Source organism: Bubalus bubalis, chromosome 5 (assembly GCF_019923935.1).
Source record: "Bubalus bubalis isolate 160015118507 breed Murrah chromosome 5, NDDB_SH_1, whole genome shotgun sequence".
In the NCBI taxonomy this organism is placed as follows: Eukaryota; Metazoa; Chordata; class Mammalia; order Artiodactyla; family Bovidae; genus Bubalus; species Bubalus bubalis.
Window position 1 is genome coordinate 74,244,221 of NC_059161.1, and position 18,471 is coordinate 74,262,691.

General features: G+C 42.8%; 1 protein-coding gene across 1 annotated transcript in view; it reads right to left on the reverse strand.

Annotated features, from left to right (window-relative positions):
- The window catches only part of LOC123327534, a 39,821-nt gene that overhangs the window by 7,743 nt on the left and 13,607 nt on the right, over window positions 1-18,471 (reverse strand). Inside the window, exons 3-7 of the mRNA XM_045165894.1 lie at window positions 7,843-7,867; window positions 6,191-6,261; window positions 5,711-5,735; window positions 3,779-3,849; window positions 3,321-3,345 (exon numbers count right to left, since the gene is read on the reverse strand). Of these exons, the coding sequence (XP_045021829.1) occupies window positions 3,321-3,345; window positions 3,779-3,849; window positions 5,711-5,735; window positions 6,191-6,261; window positions 7,843-7,867 (217 nt within the window). The remainder of the gene's footprint in view (window positions 1-3,320; window positions 3,346-3,778; window positions 3,850-5,710; window positions 5,736-6,190; window positions 6,262-7,842; window positions 7,868-18,471) is intronic.

The following is an 18,471-nucleotide window of genomic DNA, read 5'->3' on the forward strand; positions in this document are numbered from 1 at the left end:
CAACTTTCTCATCTACAAAGTTTTTTCTCCCAAAGGGAATGATTCTAGAATACATACCACTTTCACATCCTGAAAGGGCCACCTGCAAGTACAGAAGAGAAGACGCTATGAGGGTAAGATCACATAGATGCACAGTCTTTGGTTCATTTGGTGACAGTTGAAAACCTGATAAGGAGCAGTGTGGAGTCCAGGGAACCCAGCAAGATCAGCACACACATACTCAGGATGAAAGGTAAGACCTGTGCCTGGAGGATGGAACTCCAAGTCCATTTAGGCTGGAAATTGCACAATTCTTTTCCTAGAAGAAATGTTGCTGCAGGAGAGAGAAATCTGTACTCTACAGAGTGTAATGGATGCTAACGATTTTAGTATCTTGTGGACTGAGGAATCATGAGTTGCTAATAAGACTCTCCTCTACATTATCCCAACAAAGGGAATTGTCTGTATATGAAAGAAAACCCCTCAGACTCACAACTTAATTCTACTGAAAGAGAAATGAAACAATATTTCTATCTCATACCAGAAAAAAAAAAAAAAAAAAGCTTGCCTTGGAGAAACACTGAGTCTCTTCTGTGTTGTCACATTGTGGGTTGACTGGCAGGTCCTCAGTGAAGTCTAGAGGGACACAGAGTAGCTGTTAGAACACTGGTGAGGCTGCTCAGGAATCACTCAGGGGGTTTGCTCTTTGTGTGGACATGCGGTGGTGTGTCCAGATGTGGGAGGTTAATAAGCATGAGGTGAACTTGTGTTCATCCATCCTCTTTGGAGGAGGAAGGAAAGTAAAGGAGAGGAAGAAGGAAATGAAAATAGTACTTTGGCTTTCTAGCTAGAGGAACCTAATCAACATGAAATATTCAATCTAAAAAAAGGAAAGCCCTAAAATGTGTGTATTGTTCAATGAAAGAGACCCATGACTCCTCCTGCTTATTGTGAGCTCTTGCTAAATTACCACTGTCCCTTGATTTTTCCCAGATCACTCTTCTCCAGGATCTACAGTTGCCGATATTCTAATCATGTTTTTTATGAGACTTTGGACTTGATTAAAAGTGATCTCTGTTAGAGAACTGAATTCAATATTGGGCAAAGTATGCTATTCTCTTAATTCACTAATCAATTTTCTTAAATGAAATAAAATATGCAGTATTTGGCAATACTGAATTCCTGCCATTTAATAAGAGCCACTATGAATGATATCATATTTTTCTATCAATATTTGTTTTCTATAGTGTGCATGTCCACTGAGTCAGTTCCTGTCCACCTTCACAAGGGCAATATGTATTGTGGGAAAGTTGATTATAGAAAGCACACTTCCTCCACCAGGTCTTCCTGGGGAGCTCGATGGACACAGAGTTGCAGTCAGACATGGGTGACGATGCTTATCAATCACTCAGTGTTTCTTTCTTGTTTTGTTTTTTTTTGTTTGTTTTTTTTTTTTTTCCTTTTATTTGATGGGGACATAGGGTCGAGTGTCTGCATGAGGGAGGTTAGTAGCTATGGACTGAGCTGCTGTTGAATCATCCTTTTTGCTGGGTGAAGGAGAGCAAAGGAGAGGAGAAGGAAAGAAATGAAACAGAGTTTCTGCGTTTTGACTAGGGATAACCTAAATGATGGGGAAAAAAGTAACACTAAAATGTATGCCAGCTTTCAATGACAGAGACCCATGACCCTCCTGCCTGTTTAGAGCATCTGTTAAATGGTCCCTGTCTTCTGGATTTTTTTCTCAGATCATCGCCTCCCCAGGATCCACATTTGTAGCTACTGAATTTAGTATGTTTTCTCTCAGACTTTGTTCTTGATTAAAAGCAAACTCTGTTAGAGGACTGAATTCAATCCTACCTTTCCAGATAGCTACTACTAACCATGTGATATTCTTTCCCAGTCTTCATTTTCCAAACAATGCTTGCATGTCCACTGGAGTCAGTGGCTGTTCACTCACAGAAGTCATACATTTAGTGGGCGAGTTCATTGTAGAGAGGAAACATAGGCTGAACACTGACTTTGTCTAACCCAGGATTACAACAATGTTCAGGAGATTACAACAAAAGTAATGGTCATTAGACTAACTACCAAGTTCCACTGTGAGATCTATTTGACACCTTCCATTGACTGTATGCTACAGGGTCTAATCAATGTGCTGCTGCTGCTAAGTCGCTTCAGTCGTGTCCAACTCTGTGCGACCCCATAGGTGGCAACCCATCAGGCTCTCCTGTCCCTGGGATTCTCAAGGCAAGAACACTGGAGTGAGTTGCCATTTCCTTCTCCAGTGCATGAAAGTGAAGAGTGAAAGTGAAGTCACTCAGTCGTGTCCGACTCTTAGTGACCCCATGGACTGCAGCCCACCAGGCTCCTCCGTCCATGGGATTTTCCAGGCAAGAGTACTGGAGTGGGGTGCCATTGCCTTCTCCGCTAATCAATGTAAGGTTTATGGTAATGTCACCCAGTACAATGAAATGATTCCCTGATGGAATCTGCTCTTGTTCTTGTTTAAGCAATGACACTATCATCAGCACATATGACCAACATTGTCTACACAAGGCCACACAACTTTCAAGATCTGAGAGCTGACCAGGAAGATATGACCACATGGTGCCTTTTACCCTAATGACTGTGCCAAAGTTGGCGGTTAATCCACCTTTGGTTGCCCTGGGTTTCATGACAACTGAGCCCACCTTAAAATGAGTCTGGAACTCTGGAGCTGCTAGTACCTCCAGGCATGGACGTAGATGCAGGGACCCCCTTGCTCCATGACTGAGGATCATGGCTGAGCAATAAGTGCAGGTCAGGGGTCCAGAGCAGACACACTGGGACCACCCATAGGTTCCCAGTTTGCTTGTCCACTTAGGAGGTCAAGAGCTTGGGCTGTTTTTCTCAGCACCATCTCCATTTGAGGGAAATGAATATTAACCAAACTTGAGGAATGGCTGAGTTGAGGAAAGAGTCAGGTAATATATAGACAATGTCCAGTGGTGATGAGAAGTGTTGAGACAGTTCACAGTTGACTTGTGCTGTGTAAGAGGGAAACATCGCCTGAGGAAACACACACACATAGAGCTTCAGAATCACAACACATGGGCCCCCACATGGGCCCCCAAACCTGATTCACAGAAACCCACAGTATCTAAATGATGTAGCTGTTTCCAAGTACCATAGAATACAGACATTGTTCTTTTCTAGGAGATCAGTCTCTTCTCTAGACCTCCAGTCCTCACCCCCCATAGTAATCCAGCATCAGGGTGACTCTGCAAAGCTAGCTGGCAAGAGAGCCCCACAATCATCTGCTAAATTGTTCCTCAGCAGAGGGACGGTCGCTGAATATTTACCATGTTCATTGGCTGCTCCAGCTGCCTGTGATTAGAGAGAAGAGAACAGTGTGAGGGTTGCCAGCACCGTGTGTTCTCTGCAGTAACTTTTATGTTATCTGAGTTTTTGTTTTCCTCAGGTAACTAAACTCTTAAAAAAATCAATCGTTCCAAAAAAAAAAAAAAACAGAGAGGACCCTTGTTGAAAAGGCTGGGCTCTTTCACTTAAGATCTTTCAGTTTCCAGGATGAAAAAATTCTACTGAGGAAAGTACCTACAGTAGTAATTGACGGTATTTTTTAGTGTCCTTTTGAATCAGGTCTCTGTTGATAACAGAATTAACGTCAATATTTCACAAGCAAGGAATTGCATGCATAAGTGCTAATATACATTGTCAGATGACTATAACTGTATTTCGCTGAATGAAACATAAAGAAGTGAAGCAGCAGTCTATGTGAGACACAGACAGTTGAGCTTACCTCCAGGGGTCGGAGAGGCGATTCCTCAGCCCAGGCCTGGGGCAGTTCCACCACGAGGTGCTCCTGGGGAGCTAGAGGGAAACAGAAGGCCATCAGGACAGAGGAGAGGCTGCTTCCAAAGATCTCAGGTTTCTTGTTTGTTTGTTTGATGGGACATGGTGTGGAATGTGTACATGAGAGAGGTTAGTAACTGTGGACTGAGCTGCTCTTGAATCCTCCTCTTTGCTGGATGAAGTACAACAAAGGGGACAAGCAGGAAGGCAATGAAAGAGAGTGCCTGCATTGAACTGGTGATAACCAAAGTAATGGGAAAAGTGAAACATTATAATGCATGCCAGCTTTCAATGACAGAGATGCATGTCCCTCCTGGCTCTTAGAGCTTCTGGTAAATCACACCTATCTTCTGGATTACTACCCAGATCACTGCATCCTCAGGATCCACTGTTTCAGCTATTGTACTTACCAAGTCTGTGAGACTTTATTCTCGATTCAAAGTAAACTCTTGTTAGAGGACTAAATTCAATACTACCTTTCCAAATAGCTATTATTAATCATGCGATGTTATTTTCCAGGCTTGATTTTCCAAACAATGTTTGCAAGTCCACCGAGTCAGTGGCGGTTCACAAGCAAAGAAGTCACACTTTTAGTGAGACAGTTCACTATGGAGAGGAAGCATGGAGTGAACCTGACTGTCTCTGACCCAGCTGTGTATGAGATTTACAACAAGAGTCATGGTCACTAGACTATCATGTTCCACTGTGAGCTTTATTTGACAATTTCCCTTGAGTGTGTACTACAGGGTTTAATCAATGTGAGGTTATGGTAATGTTACCCAGTACAATGAAATACACCTCTGATGATAATATGCTTTTGTCCTTGTGTAAACAAAGACAGGAACACCAACACATATGACTTACACTCTATAAAAGGCCACCCAACATTCAGAATCTGTGACTTTACCAAGAGGATGTGAGTCCCGAGATTCTTTTCCCAATAATGACTGTGCCAAAGTTGGCGTTAATCCACCTATGGTTACCCTGGGTTCTTTGACCACTGTGCCCACCTTATAATTATAATGATGGGCAGGATCTGGACCCCTGGGCCTGCTAGTACCTCCAGGGATGGACATAGATGCCGAGACCCCTTTTCCACATGACCGAGGATCATGTGGCTGACTGGTAGGAGCAGCTTACTCATTCAGAAGAGCCAAATTTGGATCAACCCTAGGTACTCATTTGGCTTTTCCACTAGGAGGTTAAGATTTTGGGCCATTTGTCCAATTGCCATCTTCACCTGAGGAAAATTAATATTAAGCTATTTGGGGGAATGGATTCCCTGATAGCTCAGTTGTTAAAGAATCCGCCTGCAATGCTGGAGATCTGTGTTTGATCCCTCTGTTTGGAAGATGCCCTGGAGAAGGGAAAGACTACCCACTCCAGTATTCTGGCCTGGACAATTCCATGGACTCTGGTGCATGGGGCCACAAAGATTTGAATACAAACTGAATGACTTTCACTTTCGCTTTTGAGGAAAGACTGAGTTGAGGAAAGAATCAGGTAATGTATGGTCAGTGTGCAGTGGTAGTGAGAAGTGTTTAGAAAGTTCACAGTTGACTATTGCTGTGTAACAGGGAAACATCTCCAGAAGCAGCACACACAGACACAAAACTTCAGAATCACACCACGTGGGCTCACACATGGACCCCCAACCCTGATTCACACAAACCCACAACATCTAAATGATGTAGTTGCTTCCAGGTACCATAGAACAAAGACATTGTTCTTTCCTGGGAGATCAGTCTCTCTGCACCTACAGCCCACACCCTAAGTAGGAATCGAGCATCAGGGCCACTCTCCAACCAGAGCGAGTCCGAGAACCCCACCTTAACTGTTGGATTGTCCCTCAGCAGCATCATGATCCCTGAATATTTACCGTGTTCACAGGCTTCCCCGGATTCCTGTGATTCCAGAGAAGAAAACAGAGTGAGTTTCTCAGCATCTTGAATTTTCTGCACTAAGTCTTCTATTATCTGTTTTTTTTGTCCTCAGGTAACTAGCACTCTTTATTTCAGTGGCTCCAAAATAAAACAGACAATCTCCTGTTGGAAAGACTGGTCTGTTTCACATAAGATCTCTCAGTTTTAATTTGACCAACTTTTACAAATTGTTCTTCAAGAAAGAACACTTTCTGCTGAGCAAAGTACCTACAGTAATAAATGATGCTGTCTTATTTAAATGTCCTTTTCAATCAGGACTGTGTTAATAATAGATTTATCCCCTCTACTTTCCCAGCCAAGGATTCGCATGCCTCAGTGGTAACGTAAATTGTCAGACTACTATAACTGTGTTTGACTAAAAGGAAAATAAAGCAGTGAAGCCGCAGGCTTGCCCCGGTTAAGAAAGGTGCACTTACGTCCACAGTCCTCAGAGGCTCGTCTTCAGCCCAGTCCTGGGGCAGCTCCACCACCATGTCCTCTTGAGGAACTGGAGGGACACAGAACAGCACAGGGACACAGGTAAGGTGCTCACTAACCTCTCAGGAGCCATTTTCATTGGAGGGGCATGGGGTGGAGTGTATGCACAAGGCATTAGTAACTATGTGCTGAGTTGCTGTTGAATCATCCTCTTTGTTGTATAAATAAGAGCAAATCAGAGGAGCAGGAAATAACAAAACAAAACTTCTGTATTTTAACTAGTGATAATCTAACAGTTCGGGAAAAAAGAAACACTGAAATGCATGCCACCTTTCACTGACAGAGACTCAGGAAACTCCTGCCTGTTTATATCTTCTGCAAAACCACCCCTATCCAGAAGAATTTCTTCCTAGATCACTGCCTCCCCAGGATTCAGTTTCAGCTGATGCACTTACTAAGTTTTCTGTGACATTTTGTTCTTGATTAAAAGCAGTCTCTGTTAGAGGACTGAATTCACCCCTACCTTGCCAAATAGCTATAATCTATCATGTGATGTTTCTTCCTAGTCTTCACTGTCCACACAATATTTGCACGTCCACTGAGTCAGTGTCTGTTCACACTCATTGAAGCCATACATTTAGTGGGACAGTTCATCATGGAGAGAAAGCATGGGGTAAACTTTGACCTTCTTGGACCCTGGTGTGCAGGAGGTTTACAACAAGAGTCACCAAGCAGAGTGTTAAGTTCCACTGTGAGATCTATTTGACACCTTCCCTTGAGAGTGTGCTACAGGGTTTAACCAATGTAAGGCTTATGGTAATGTCACCCAGTACAATGAAATATCTCCCTGATGACACTCTGCTTTTGTCCTTGGTTAAGCAATGACACTAGCACCGACAGATATGGCCTGTACTGTCTAAACAAGGGAAGACAACTTTCAGATCTATGAATTCACCAAGAGGATATGAATCCCAAGGTGCCTTTCTCAATAATGACTGTGCCAATGTTGGCGGTAATCCCTCTATGTTTGCCCTGGTTTCCATGACCACTGAGCCCATCTTACAATGATGGGCACAATCTGGACCTCTGGAGCTCTAGTATCTCCAGGCATAAATGCAGATGCAGGGAGCCCCTTGCTCCATGACTAAGGATCCCATGGTTGAGTGATAAGTGCAAGTAAAAGGTCTAGAGCAGATACACTGGGACCACCCGAGGTTCTCAGTTTATCCTTTTCCACTTAGGAGGTAAATATCTTGGTCCATTTTTCTCAGCACCATCTGCATTCGAGCAAAATGAATATTAACCAAACTTGAGGAATAACTGAGTTGAGGAAAGAATTAGGTAATCTACAGCCAGTGTAAGAGGGAAACACCTCCTGAGGAAACACACACAGACAGATAGCTTTAGAATCACACTGCATGGGCTCACTCATGGGACCCATACCCATACATCTAAATGATGCAGTTGTTTCCTGGTACCATAGAGCACAGACATTTTCTTTCCTGGAAGATCCGTCTCTTATCTGCACACCCTGCCTTCACCCCCTTTAGGAATCCAGCATCAGGGTGACTCTCCAAACAGAGCTTGCAAGAGATTGTCACCTTCATCAACTAGATCATTTTCATCAGAGGGATGATCCCTGAATATTTACCATGTTCACTGGCTTGTTCACACGCCTGCAATTAGAAAGAAGAAAACAGTGTGAGGGTGTCAGCATCTTGAGTACTGTGCATTCAGGCCTTTTGTTCTCTTTTTCTTTTCAGAAACCAAATGGGAATGTGCTGTTGAGTCCATAGCCCCAAAAGAACACATAGAGGACACCTGTGGGAAAGGCTGGAGCTCCTCCTGGAAGAGTTCTCCAGCTCATTTTCACCAGTAATTAAAACTTTCATTTCAGGAAGGAAGAGTTTCTGCTGAGGAAACTGCTCCCGATTCCAGCTTTTAATTTATGTTGTCATTTTTGAAAAACATCCTTTTGAATAAGTTATCTGCTGGGAGAAATTCATCCATCAAATTAAAAACTGTTTATATGAACTGCCTTGAATATTTTGAACCTTTATCTGAATTCAGCTAGAAAATAAAGTCATGAAGCAACACTTTTATCTCAGATGAATAGGAGGCACTTACTATGGAGTTGGGCAGAGCCTCTTCCTCCAATGTTGAAATGGATAGCTCCTCAAGCTGGTCCTCAGGGACCTCTAGGAAGACATAGAGGAATTGTCAGGACATCTGTGATGCAGATCGGGAAGACCTTGTTAATGCGGACACATCGGGGGAGTGTGTGAACGTGGCTGGTTAATAAGTGTGGGCTGAAATCTGTTGGACAACCTTTCTCATGGGTGGAGGAAGGCAAAGGAGATGAACGTTTCAGAAATGAGTCAGAGAGCCTTAAGCTTTCTGGCTAAGGGGAACCTGATCGACTTGAAACTCGGTCTGACAGAGGGAAGCACTAAAAATCACACTATGCTTCAGTAGTCATGTACACTTGTGAGACTTGGACCATTAAGAAAGCTGAGTGCCAAAGAATTAATGCTTTAGAATAGTGGTGCTGAAGAGACTCTTGTGAGTTCCTTGGACAGCAAGGAGATCAAACCAGTTAATCATAAAGGGAATCAATCATGAATATTCATTGGAAGGACTGATGCTGAAACTTCAATACTTTGGCCGCCTGATGTAAAGATCAGGCTCACTCGAAAAGCCCCTGATGCTGGGAAAGACTGAGGGCAGGAGGAAAAGAAGGGGCCACAGAGGATGAGATGCCTGCATAGCATTATCAACTCAATGGACATGAATTTGAGCAAACTCCAGAAGATAGTGAAAGACAGGGAAGCCTGGTGTGCTTATTTCCATGGGCTCACAGTCATAACTTAGTGACTGAGCATTGTCATCAAAAATAAATTGTATTTATTCTTCTCATAATTTTTAAGAATTAAAAATTTCCATCAGTTCAGTTCAGTTGCTCAATTGTGTCTGAGTCTTTGTGACCCCATGAATCACAGCACACCAGGGCTCCCTGTCTGTCACCAAATCCCAGAGTCCACCCAAACCCATGTCCATTGAGTCGGTGATGACATCCAACCGTCTCATCTTCTGTCATCCCCATCTCCTCCTGCCCTCAATCTTTCCCAGCATCAGGGTCTTTTCAAATGACTCAGCTCTTCACATCAGGTGGCCAAAGTACTGGAGTTTCTGCTTCAACATCAGTCCTTCCAATGAACACCCAGGACTGATCTCTTTTAGGTTGGAATGGTTGGATTTTCTTGTAGTCCAAGAGACTCTCCAGAGTCTTCTCCAACACCGCAGTTCAATTCTTTGGTGCTCCGCGTTCTTTATAGTCCTACTATCACATCCATACATTACTACTAGAAAAACCATAGCCTTGACTAGACAGACCTTTGTTGACAAAGTAATGTCTCTGCTTTTTAATATGCTGTCTAGGTTGGTCATACATTTCCTTCCAAGGAGTAAGCATCTTTTAATTTCATGGCTGCAATCACCATCTGCAGTGATTTTGGAGCCCAGAAAACTAAAGTCTGCCACTGTTTCCACTGTTTCCCCATGTATTTGCCATGAAGTGCTGGGACCAGATGCCATGATCTTCATTTTCTGAATGTTGAGCCTTAAGCCAACTTTTTCACTCTCCTCTTTCACTCTCCTCAAGAGGCTCTTTAGTTCTTCTTCAGTTTCTGCCATAAGGGTGGTCTCATCTGCATATCTGAGGTTATTGGTATTTCTCCTGGTATCTTGATTTTTCTGTATTCACAATTTAGTGCACCTATCAACACCATCTACATCTTTTTCATCAGATCCAATATAACTTCTGTACCCATTAAGTCATAATCCACCTTCTCCGTTGCCTCCTCGCTTTCGTAATTTCTATTTACAACTTCCATGAGTTAGCTTATTCTGTGTACCTTAAACCAGTGGTATCTTACAATATTTGTCTTTCTGTGCCTGCCTTATTTCACTAAGTATAATACATTTTTGTATTAAATCTTCCATCCATTTTATAGCATATTTCAATCCTTAATTCATTTTTATGGTGGGATAGTATTCCATTCTGAGTACATACCACATTTCATTTATCCATTCATCACATAATGGTCTTTAGGTTGTTTCTAGTATTTAAGTACTAATAATACACTGTGAACATTAGTGTGTAGATTTCTGTATGGTACTATAATTTAAACGTGCATATTTAAAATATCACTCAATATAACAATACAAAGTGTGAATGTTAGGTGAACTAACAGTGTTAGACTTTGAATTACTAAAAATATATTTTCTCACTAATTGTAAAAAATGTACCACACATATGTTATCTGTGAGTAGAATTTGATAGCTGAAACTGAAGTGATATGATATTGGAATTTTCTGTATAATCTATACAACTTTTATGTCAATGTAATCCTGCTTTAAATAAAGTGTTAATAAAGAAATCTTGAAACATGCCTTCAGGGGGGAACACATCACACCTATTGTTTAAAAATTAGCTAATGTCCAAACCATAGCTAGAGACCATCTTCACTTTTAAGCATGAACCAAATGCTGAATTTAGAATGCATCTTTCCTTTCATAGTTAAAGCAGTACCAACTGATAAAGTTTCAGTTTGAACATGAAATAAAAGAACATTGCTTAATATTTCTGTTTGTTTTCTTAAATATGAGGCCCTGAACATACTACAAAAATCATTCTTGAATGAACTTAATGAGAAAATTTCCACAGTACCTTCAGTTGAGTCAGTTATAGGGTGCACCCTATTATGTGGCCAACAACAAACTCTCTTCATCCAGCTGGTTCTTGATGTTCTTGACATCCGAGGGATGTTTCTTCTCGCCTTCTGGATGAGACCTCCTGTGAAATGCATTATAATGGTGAGAGCTGTCGACATCTTGTCGGCAGAGGACCACTCGGGAACTAATAATAATTGATCCACAATTCAATCCTCTGGTCCCCTTCCTCACCAGATGCCTAGCAAGGCCTCCTGAATCCAAGGTGGACTTAGGAAGATCTGCAGATTGATGTGCACTGAAAACACCCAACAGACTGTCTGTGTGTGCAAATATCTCTATTTAACTGAGACCTAGAAGCTCAGCAGAGCATGGTGACCATGCCTGATGGACTGGATTCAAATCACATTTAGGAGAAGCAGGTACTTGGGAAAGACATATGGATCCCTCTTTGCCTCAGTTCCCTGTCCTGAGTTGGAGAAATGTTAACATGGCCCATTTTTAGTATTATGAGGCCGAGAATGATTAAATACAGGTAAAATATTAGAAAAATAAAAGAGGGACTTCCCGGGCAGTCCAGTGGGTAAGAATCTGCCTCGCAACGCAGGGGATGGGATTTGATTTCTGGTCGGCAAACTCCGGTCCCACCTGCCTCGGAGCAACTAAGCCCACATGTTGCAACTACTGAGCTCAAGCACCACAACTAGAGAGTCAGTGTCCTGCAATGAAAGATCTGCACAATGTGTTGAAGATCCCACATGCCACAACTAAGACCAGATGCAGCCAAATAAATAAATGTAGATAGACAAATAAATAAATAGAAAAGTAAAGGACTGGTGCTTCATAATTTCTCTGTAAGTGTTCAACTTTGAATGATGACAAGAATAAGATGGACCTTCAGTAGTGATTGAAAGCAGAGAGGGCAATTTGATGGCTCCAATAAGTGGGGATGGAAGCTTATTCTTCAGCTTTTTCACAGAAACAAGGTTTTATAGCTCATGGAGAGTATCTATTATCACTTCTTCTGACACCCAGCCCTGTTCAAGAGGAAGAGTGGATGAAGTGTGGGCTGTAATCCATATGTTACATTAGACAGTGTTGAAATTTAGAGAGATGAAGTGAATTTCCAAGGGTCACACAATGATAAATAGTGGATCTGGGACAGGATTGTACATGGCTCCCTGAGGACACAGATGCCTGCACCCCTGAGACCTGTGCTAAAACCCCTTAACCAGGACCTCAACCCTACCTCCAACTCAAATTATCCTGCCCCTAGTTTTCTGTGGATGAGAGCTGATGCCCTGAAGAAGGTGCCTCAGCCTTAAAAAGAGCTCAAATCCTCCTCCTACCACTCATCTGTTTTTCAGTTCCTGATCCCAAATACAAGTTTCCTCTGAGAAAAACCCCTCAGAAAGACCACAGGATTCCAACTCTGTCCATCTTCCAAAGCTTCTTCACACACTCAACCATCTCATGAGCAGCCTTCCCAAAGCCCAGTTCACCTTGCTAAGTGACCAGTGGTCTGTTTGGCCAACAAGTTGGCTCAGAGCTCAGAACCTTCTAAACCAAAGGGTACATGATGGCTCTACCAAGAATTAGCTTCCCTTTAACTTGAGCAAGTCTGGATGAGCAGTTAATGTGAGTTAACTTGGGAGGTGGGCATCTGTGCTGGCCTTTGGTGGCTTAACTAAGTCTGAGATGCTCAAAGTCTCACAGCTGATCTGAACACTTATTTGAGCAGCCTGGACCAAGTGCTAGTTAAGAATGGGCAGGAGTTCAATCTTTCCCCACTAAAATTCTGACTCTATCAACTTCTCATCATGCTCTAGACCCTGAAGTGGAAGACAGCAGAGCCCCATATTCTTTTTGAAAATCATCTCCATCCTCACAACTGGAGACTCTAACACTAGATTTTCCTTTAGGATCAGCAGACAGGCTCTCCTTCCCTCATTGACCAAATGTTCATCCTACCAACCCAACAGCACTATGCCATCTCACTAAAGTCCTTGGCAACAGCCAAACAATGATCCAGCCCACATCCACCCATGGGAATCCCACCAGTAAATCCCAGTTTCTTTCCTTTTTAAGTCTCTAGATTTACACGCTAGTGTTTGTAGATTTGGGCAGCAGCATTTGAGAAGAGTTGAGATGTAATTCCCTTTTACTATAATGTCCGATGTTGGGGAGACATCATGGTTCTCCTCTGTTAGTTCTTTCCATCTGTTATCTGGTAAGAGTGTGTACAAAACTGGCATTGGGAAATTGGAAATATAGGAAGATGTTTAAGGCAGCCAGCAGACAGGAGAATCAAAATATAATTTAAGGAATAATACAAAATTATAACACACATTTATAACTCCTAGATAAATAAGAGTGATGGAAAAGAAAAATAATAAAAAAAACAGATGAGGAAAATTCATCAGTAAAGGTTAACCGGCCCATTTGAAGAAACAGCCTTCAGAGGATCAGTGGGAACCTACCTCCCAAACAATTCAGGTTACCCATTTCTCTTTGCCACCATACATGAAGCTCTCAGCTTGCAAACGCACTGGATACAGAATGGGGAATGTGTATCACCACATTTCCATGGTGACCACACATCACAGAACCTTCAGAATTAACTGAACTCTGCACAGGACGAGTCCAACTGCCACTGTCCAACTGCTACTGTGATTCTATGGACAAGTTTGGCTTTTCAGAGTAAACATTTTATTTCAAAAATTGAATTTCAGGCTCACACATTCCTCTCTGATTATTAAAATAATTTATATGAGTGAAAATGTTCTGTCCCCAAGTATAGTTGATAGCGAACATTTTGGGGTGAGAAGGGACAAATCTAAAACATTGAGAATAAAAAGAGATTTTATTCTTGATTAGAATATCATCTTGGTACTGATCAGAAGTTTGTGCTCCTAACACACAGTGAGGAGAGAAAGCCTTACTGCAGGGCCACACTAGGAGAAAAGACTGAGCACCCAGAAAACTGTCAGCAAAGTGCTTTTTTAGGAAAGCTGAGGGAGTGGCCTGGTTACTTCTGGGGTCAGGGTCTTTGTTCTTGAGGTCAGATCATGGTCAGGTCACGATGTTCTTGTGGTAGTGGTGGTGGTTTAGGCACTGAGTCAAGTCCGACTCTTGCGGCCCCATGGACTGTAGCCTGCCGCGCTCCTCTGTCCATGGGATTCTCCAGGCAAGAATACTGGAGTGAGTTGCCATTTCCTTCTCCAGGGGACCTTCCCAACCCAAGAATCAAACCCTGGTCCCCTGCACTGCAGACAGGTTCTTTACCGATGGAGCTATGAGGGAAGCCCTAATGTTGCTGTAAACCTCCCCCCAAAACAAATGCTACTCTCAGTTCTGACAAGAGAGCATCAGGTCTCAGGCACCACCCTCTACCTCTGGGGTCCAGGCCCAGGCCAGGAGGAGGGGGTCCTGGGTGGGCAGGGTATCTGGCACCCAGTCGGGGTCCTCCATCTAGTGCCCAGCCCTGCTGAGGGGGCCGGGTCTCAGTGGGCAGCACCTCAGAGCTGGGTCCCAGACCCCATCCAACTTTCATCACTCTTGGTCCCTGGTGCCCAGAACCCAGCCGGGCCTCAGGCTGTTCATTTAAGCTGCAGAGACACACCAGTAGCAACTTCCAACTGGGTTAATCCCCAGTTCACAACAATTACTCTCTTTGAGAGAGGTCCCAACCACAGAGGCAAGCCTGAAATGATGTTATAAGACCCTTGAACACCAACCTAACCTCCTGCCACTTCCTGGGGGTGGACAACTGATCAGTGCTGGACCAAGTGTGGAAATGTGAATGGAGAGACAGGAGCTGGTAAGTTCTTAGTAGCCAGGGTCATATCCTCCAGCTGCCCAAGGCTCTGGGGACCATGCCCAGATCGTCCTCTGCAGCTTATAGGTCATGGAGGCAGGGACTGGGCAGAGGTTCACTGCTTTGTGTTGGGAAGAACCCCTGGAGCAGGGAAAGGCTACCCAGTCCATCATTCTGGCCTGGAGAATGCCATGGACTGTATAGTCCATGGGGTCGCAAAGAGTTGGACACGACTGAGTGACTTTCACTTTCACTTCAGCTGCTTTGTGGCCTGGATCTGGCCTGTGGGCGCCATGGCGAGGGCTCTGGGACTCTGTGGGACATGGTCCCCAAACTGTCCTGGGCCCCCATCTCACCCGCCTGCCCTGAGGTCTGAGGGCCTGGATAGCACATGGAGAGGCCTCTGTCCCGGACTCATCAAACTCTGGCGAGGACTGCTGACAGGTTTCCTGTTGGTGGAGCATGATCTCTAACCCTAGGCTAAGGGTCCCACTGAAGGTCTTACAATATTGACTGTGCCCCCACCCCTCCCCTAGTACAGTCTCCTCCACCCATTTCTATCTACTCTTTCAGAGTCCCCAGACTTCCCTAGAAGAAACAAAGCCTAAGATTTAATCTTATAAACAAAATTAAGTTTCATACCTAATGTATCCACTTGTACTCTTTATTTGGAGCCTTGTAAATTCTTCTCACAAAAGTGAATGTTTTTGTTGTGTGTTGCAAGCATGTTTTCAATTTATCACTATTTTTAAGGTTTTTTTTGTTTGTTTGTTTATTTGTTTTTGTCTGTGCTAGGTCTTCCTTGTCATGCTTGGCTTCTCTCTAGCTGTCCTGAGTAGGGACTTCTCTCGTGTTGTGGAGCACAGGCTCTAGGTGCACAGGCTTCAGTAGCTGTAACTCGCAGGCTCTAGAGCCCTGGGTCAGTAGCTGTGGTGCACAGGCTAGTTGCTCAGCAGCATGTGGGATCTTCCCAGACCAGGGATCAGATCCATATCCCCTGCACTGGCAGGCAGATTATTAAACCCTGGGCCACTAAGGAAGTCCCATCACTGTCTTTTTACTATGGTTACTTTTACTTATATCATGAAGATATTTATTTTCAAAAACATCAGTAATTTAAATATTTTTGTTATTTTCGTTGTGAGAAGGAAAAGGGCTTATATACTTGATAAGGGCCTAGTATTCCTTTCAGTTCAGTTCAGTTCAGTCGCTCAGTCATGTCCGACTCCTTGCTACCCCATGAATTGTAGCACGCCAGGCCTCCCTGTCCATCACCAACTCACGGAGTTCACCCAGACTCACATCCATCAAGTCAGTGATGCCATCCAGCCATCTCATCCTCTGTCGTCCCCTTCTCCTCCTGCCCACAATCCCTCCCAGCATCAGAGTCTTTTCCAATGAGTCAACCCTTTGCATGAGGTGGTCAAAGTACTGGAATTTCAGCTTTAGCATCATTCCTTCCAAAGAAATCCCAGGGCTGATCTCCTTCAGAATGGACTGGTTGAATCTCCTTGTAGTCCAAGGGACTCTCAAGAGTCTTCTTCAACACCACAGTTCAAAACCATCAATTCTTCGGCACTCAGCCTTCTTCACAGTCCAACTCTCACATCCATACATGCCCACTGGAAAAACCATAGCCTTGACTAGACGGACCTTTGTTGGCAAAGTAATGTCTCTGCTTTTGAATATGCTATCTAAGTTGGTCATAACTTTCCTTCCAAGGAGTAAGCGTCTTTTAATTTCATGGCTGCAGTCACCATCTGTAGTGATTTTGGAGCCCAGAAAAATAAAGTCTGACACTGTTTCCACTGTTTCCCCATCTATTTCCCATGAAGTGATGGGACCGGATGATCTTTGTTTTCTGAATGTTGAGCTTTAAGCCAACTTTTTCACTCTCCACTTTCACTTTCATCAACAGGCTTTTGAGTTTCTCTTCACTTTCTGCCATAAGGGTGGTGTCATCTGCATATCTGAGGTTATTGATATTTCTCCCAGCAATCTTGATTTCAGTTTGTATTCCTTTAAAAATATTTGAATAAATAAGAAAATAACAGCAGGTGTTTAAAGACAACATTTCTATTAAACAATCCTAAATATTTCTAAAGATGTTTGTCAAAATAGACTAATTTTTTAGGGTAATGATAGAAATTTTCCCCCAGAAATGATATAGAGTAGAAATATCCTGATACACTCATAAATGGAACTGAGTATTTTGCAAAGCACATGTGATAATTTATGTCTCAAAAACCTTAGAACATTTTGCAAGTGATAATGATGGTATATCAACAATTAAGTCATTTTAACAAATTTCATTCACAATGTGTCTATTCATCAGATAATGAACTTGCAGTTGTTTTATGAGAAAAGGGGGGCATGTTCAATTAATGTTAGTTAAAGAACTTTAAAAGAATTTGTGATTAAATTTGTTATGTCCTATTAATGACTTCAATGGTGGAGAATTCACTGCCAAGTATATTTGTATTTCTTTGACCAAACAACATATTGGACTTTTTGAAAGTTTTCCTATAGTTGATTCAAGAACTATTTATAAAAGTTGGTGAATATTTATAATAATTAAACAGGATAAATTATGTAAAACAAGGAAACGGGACCAACTTAGAGAATATCACTCTGTTAAGTGCATAGTACCTCAAACATCCTAACTAAATTCTGCTGGCTATAAGTAGTGTAAGCTATTATTGTTATGGACTAAATCTCTGTGTCCCCACATAAATTTGTACATTGAAACCCTAACCTCCAGTGAGATGGTCCCAGGAGGTGGGGCCTTTGGGACGTAATTAGATCATGAGGGTGGAGTCCCTATGACATTACCATCTTTCTAAAAAGAGGAATAGAGTTTGTCCTTTCTCTCTTTCTGCCACATGAAGATAAATGAGAAGGTGGCAAAATCTAAGTAAGACACATTCACCAGAACCTGACCTTGCTCAATCCTGACCTTGACTCTCAACCTTTAGACTATGAGAAACAAATAATTAATGTATAAGCACCCTCATCCAAGGTATTCTGTTACTGCACCCCTAACTGACTGAAGCACCTATCATTATGGATTTTGAGAGTACGATTTTTCTTTAGCTATTTAGTTAATAGAAAGGAGCCACAGATCCTCCCACACTGCACTGAAAAGAGTTAAATAGGCAAGCAAAACTTTATTCAAGACATTGTGATAAAGGTCAAGACTATTGCAAGGAGAAAGATTGAATTCAACTCCCCTGAAGCAAGCGACTGGGATAGGGGGATTTGTAAACATCGAGTGAGCTAATGAGAACATAACACAGGCCCTCAGCCTCAAGGTTCCCATCTGTGCTTACTCATTGGCACTTGTGGAAATGAAGCTTCCACCTTTCCACACAGACTGGGATAAAGGGACCCATTTTTCAGATGATCACTTTTAGGAAGGCGGGCTCACATGTTCTTGAGAAAGATATTCCTGGGCTGTAAAATGTTCACATACCATCATGGTAGAGAAGGAATTGACACGCCTTTTAAAGTAGATGGTCAAAGAATAAGGAGATCAAGAAAAAGTGTCTGGAATAAATTGGGAGATTGGGATTTATATTTACACACTGGCAATGGCACCCCACTCCAGTACTCTTGCCTGGAAAATCCCATGGATGGAGGAGCCTGGTGGGCTGCAGTCTATGGGGTCGCGAAGAGTTGGACATGACTGAGCAACTTCACTTTTCCTTTTCACTTTCATGCATTGGAGAAGGA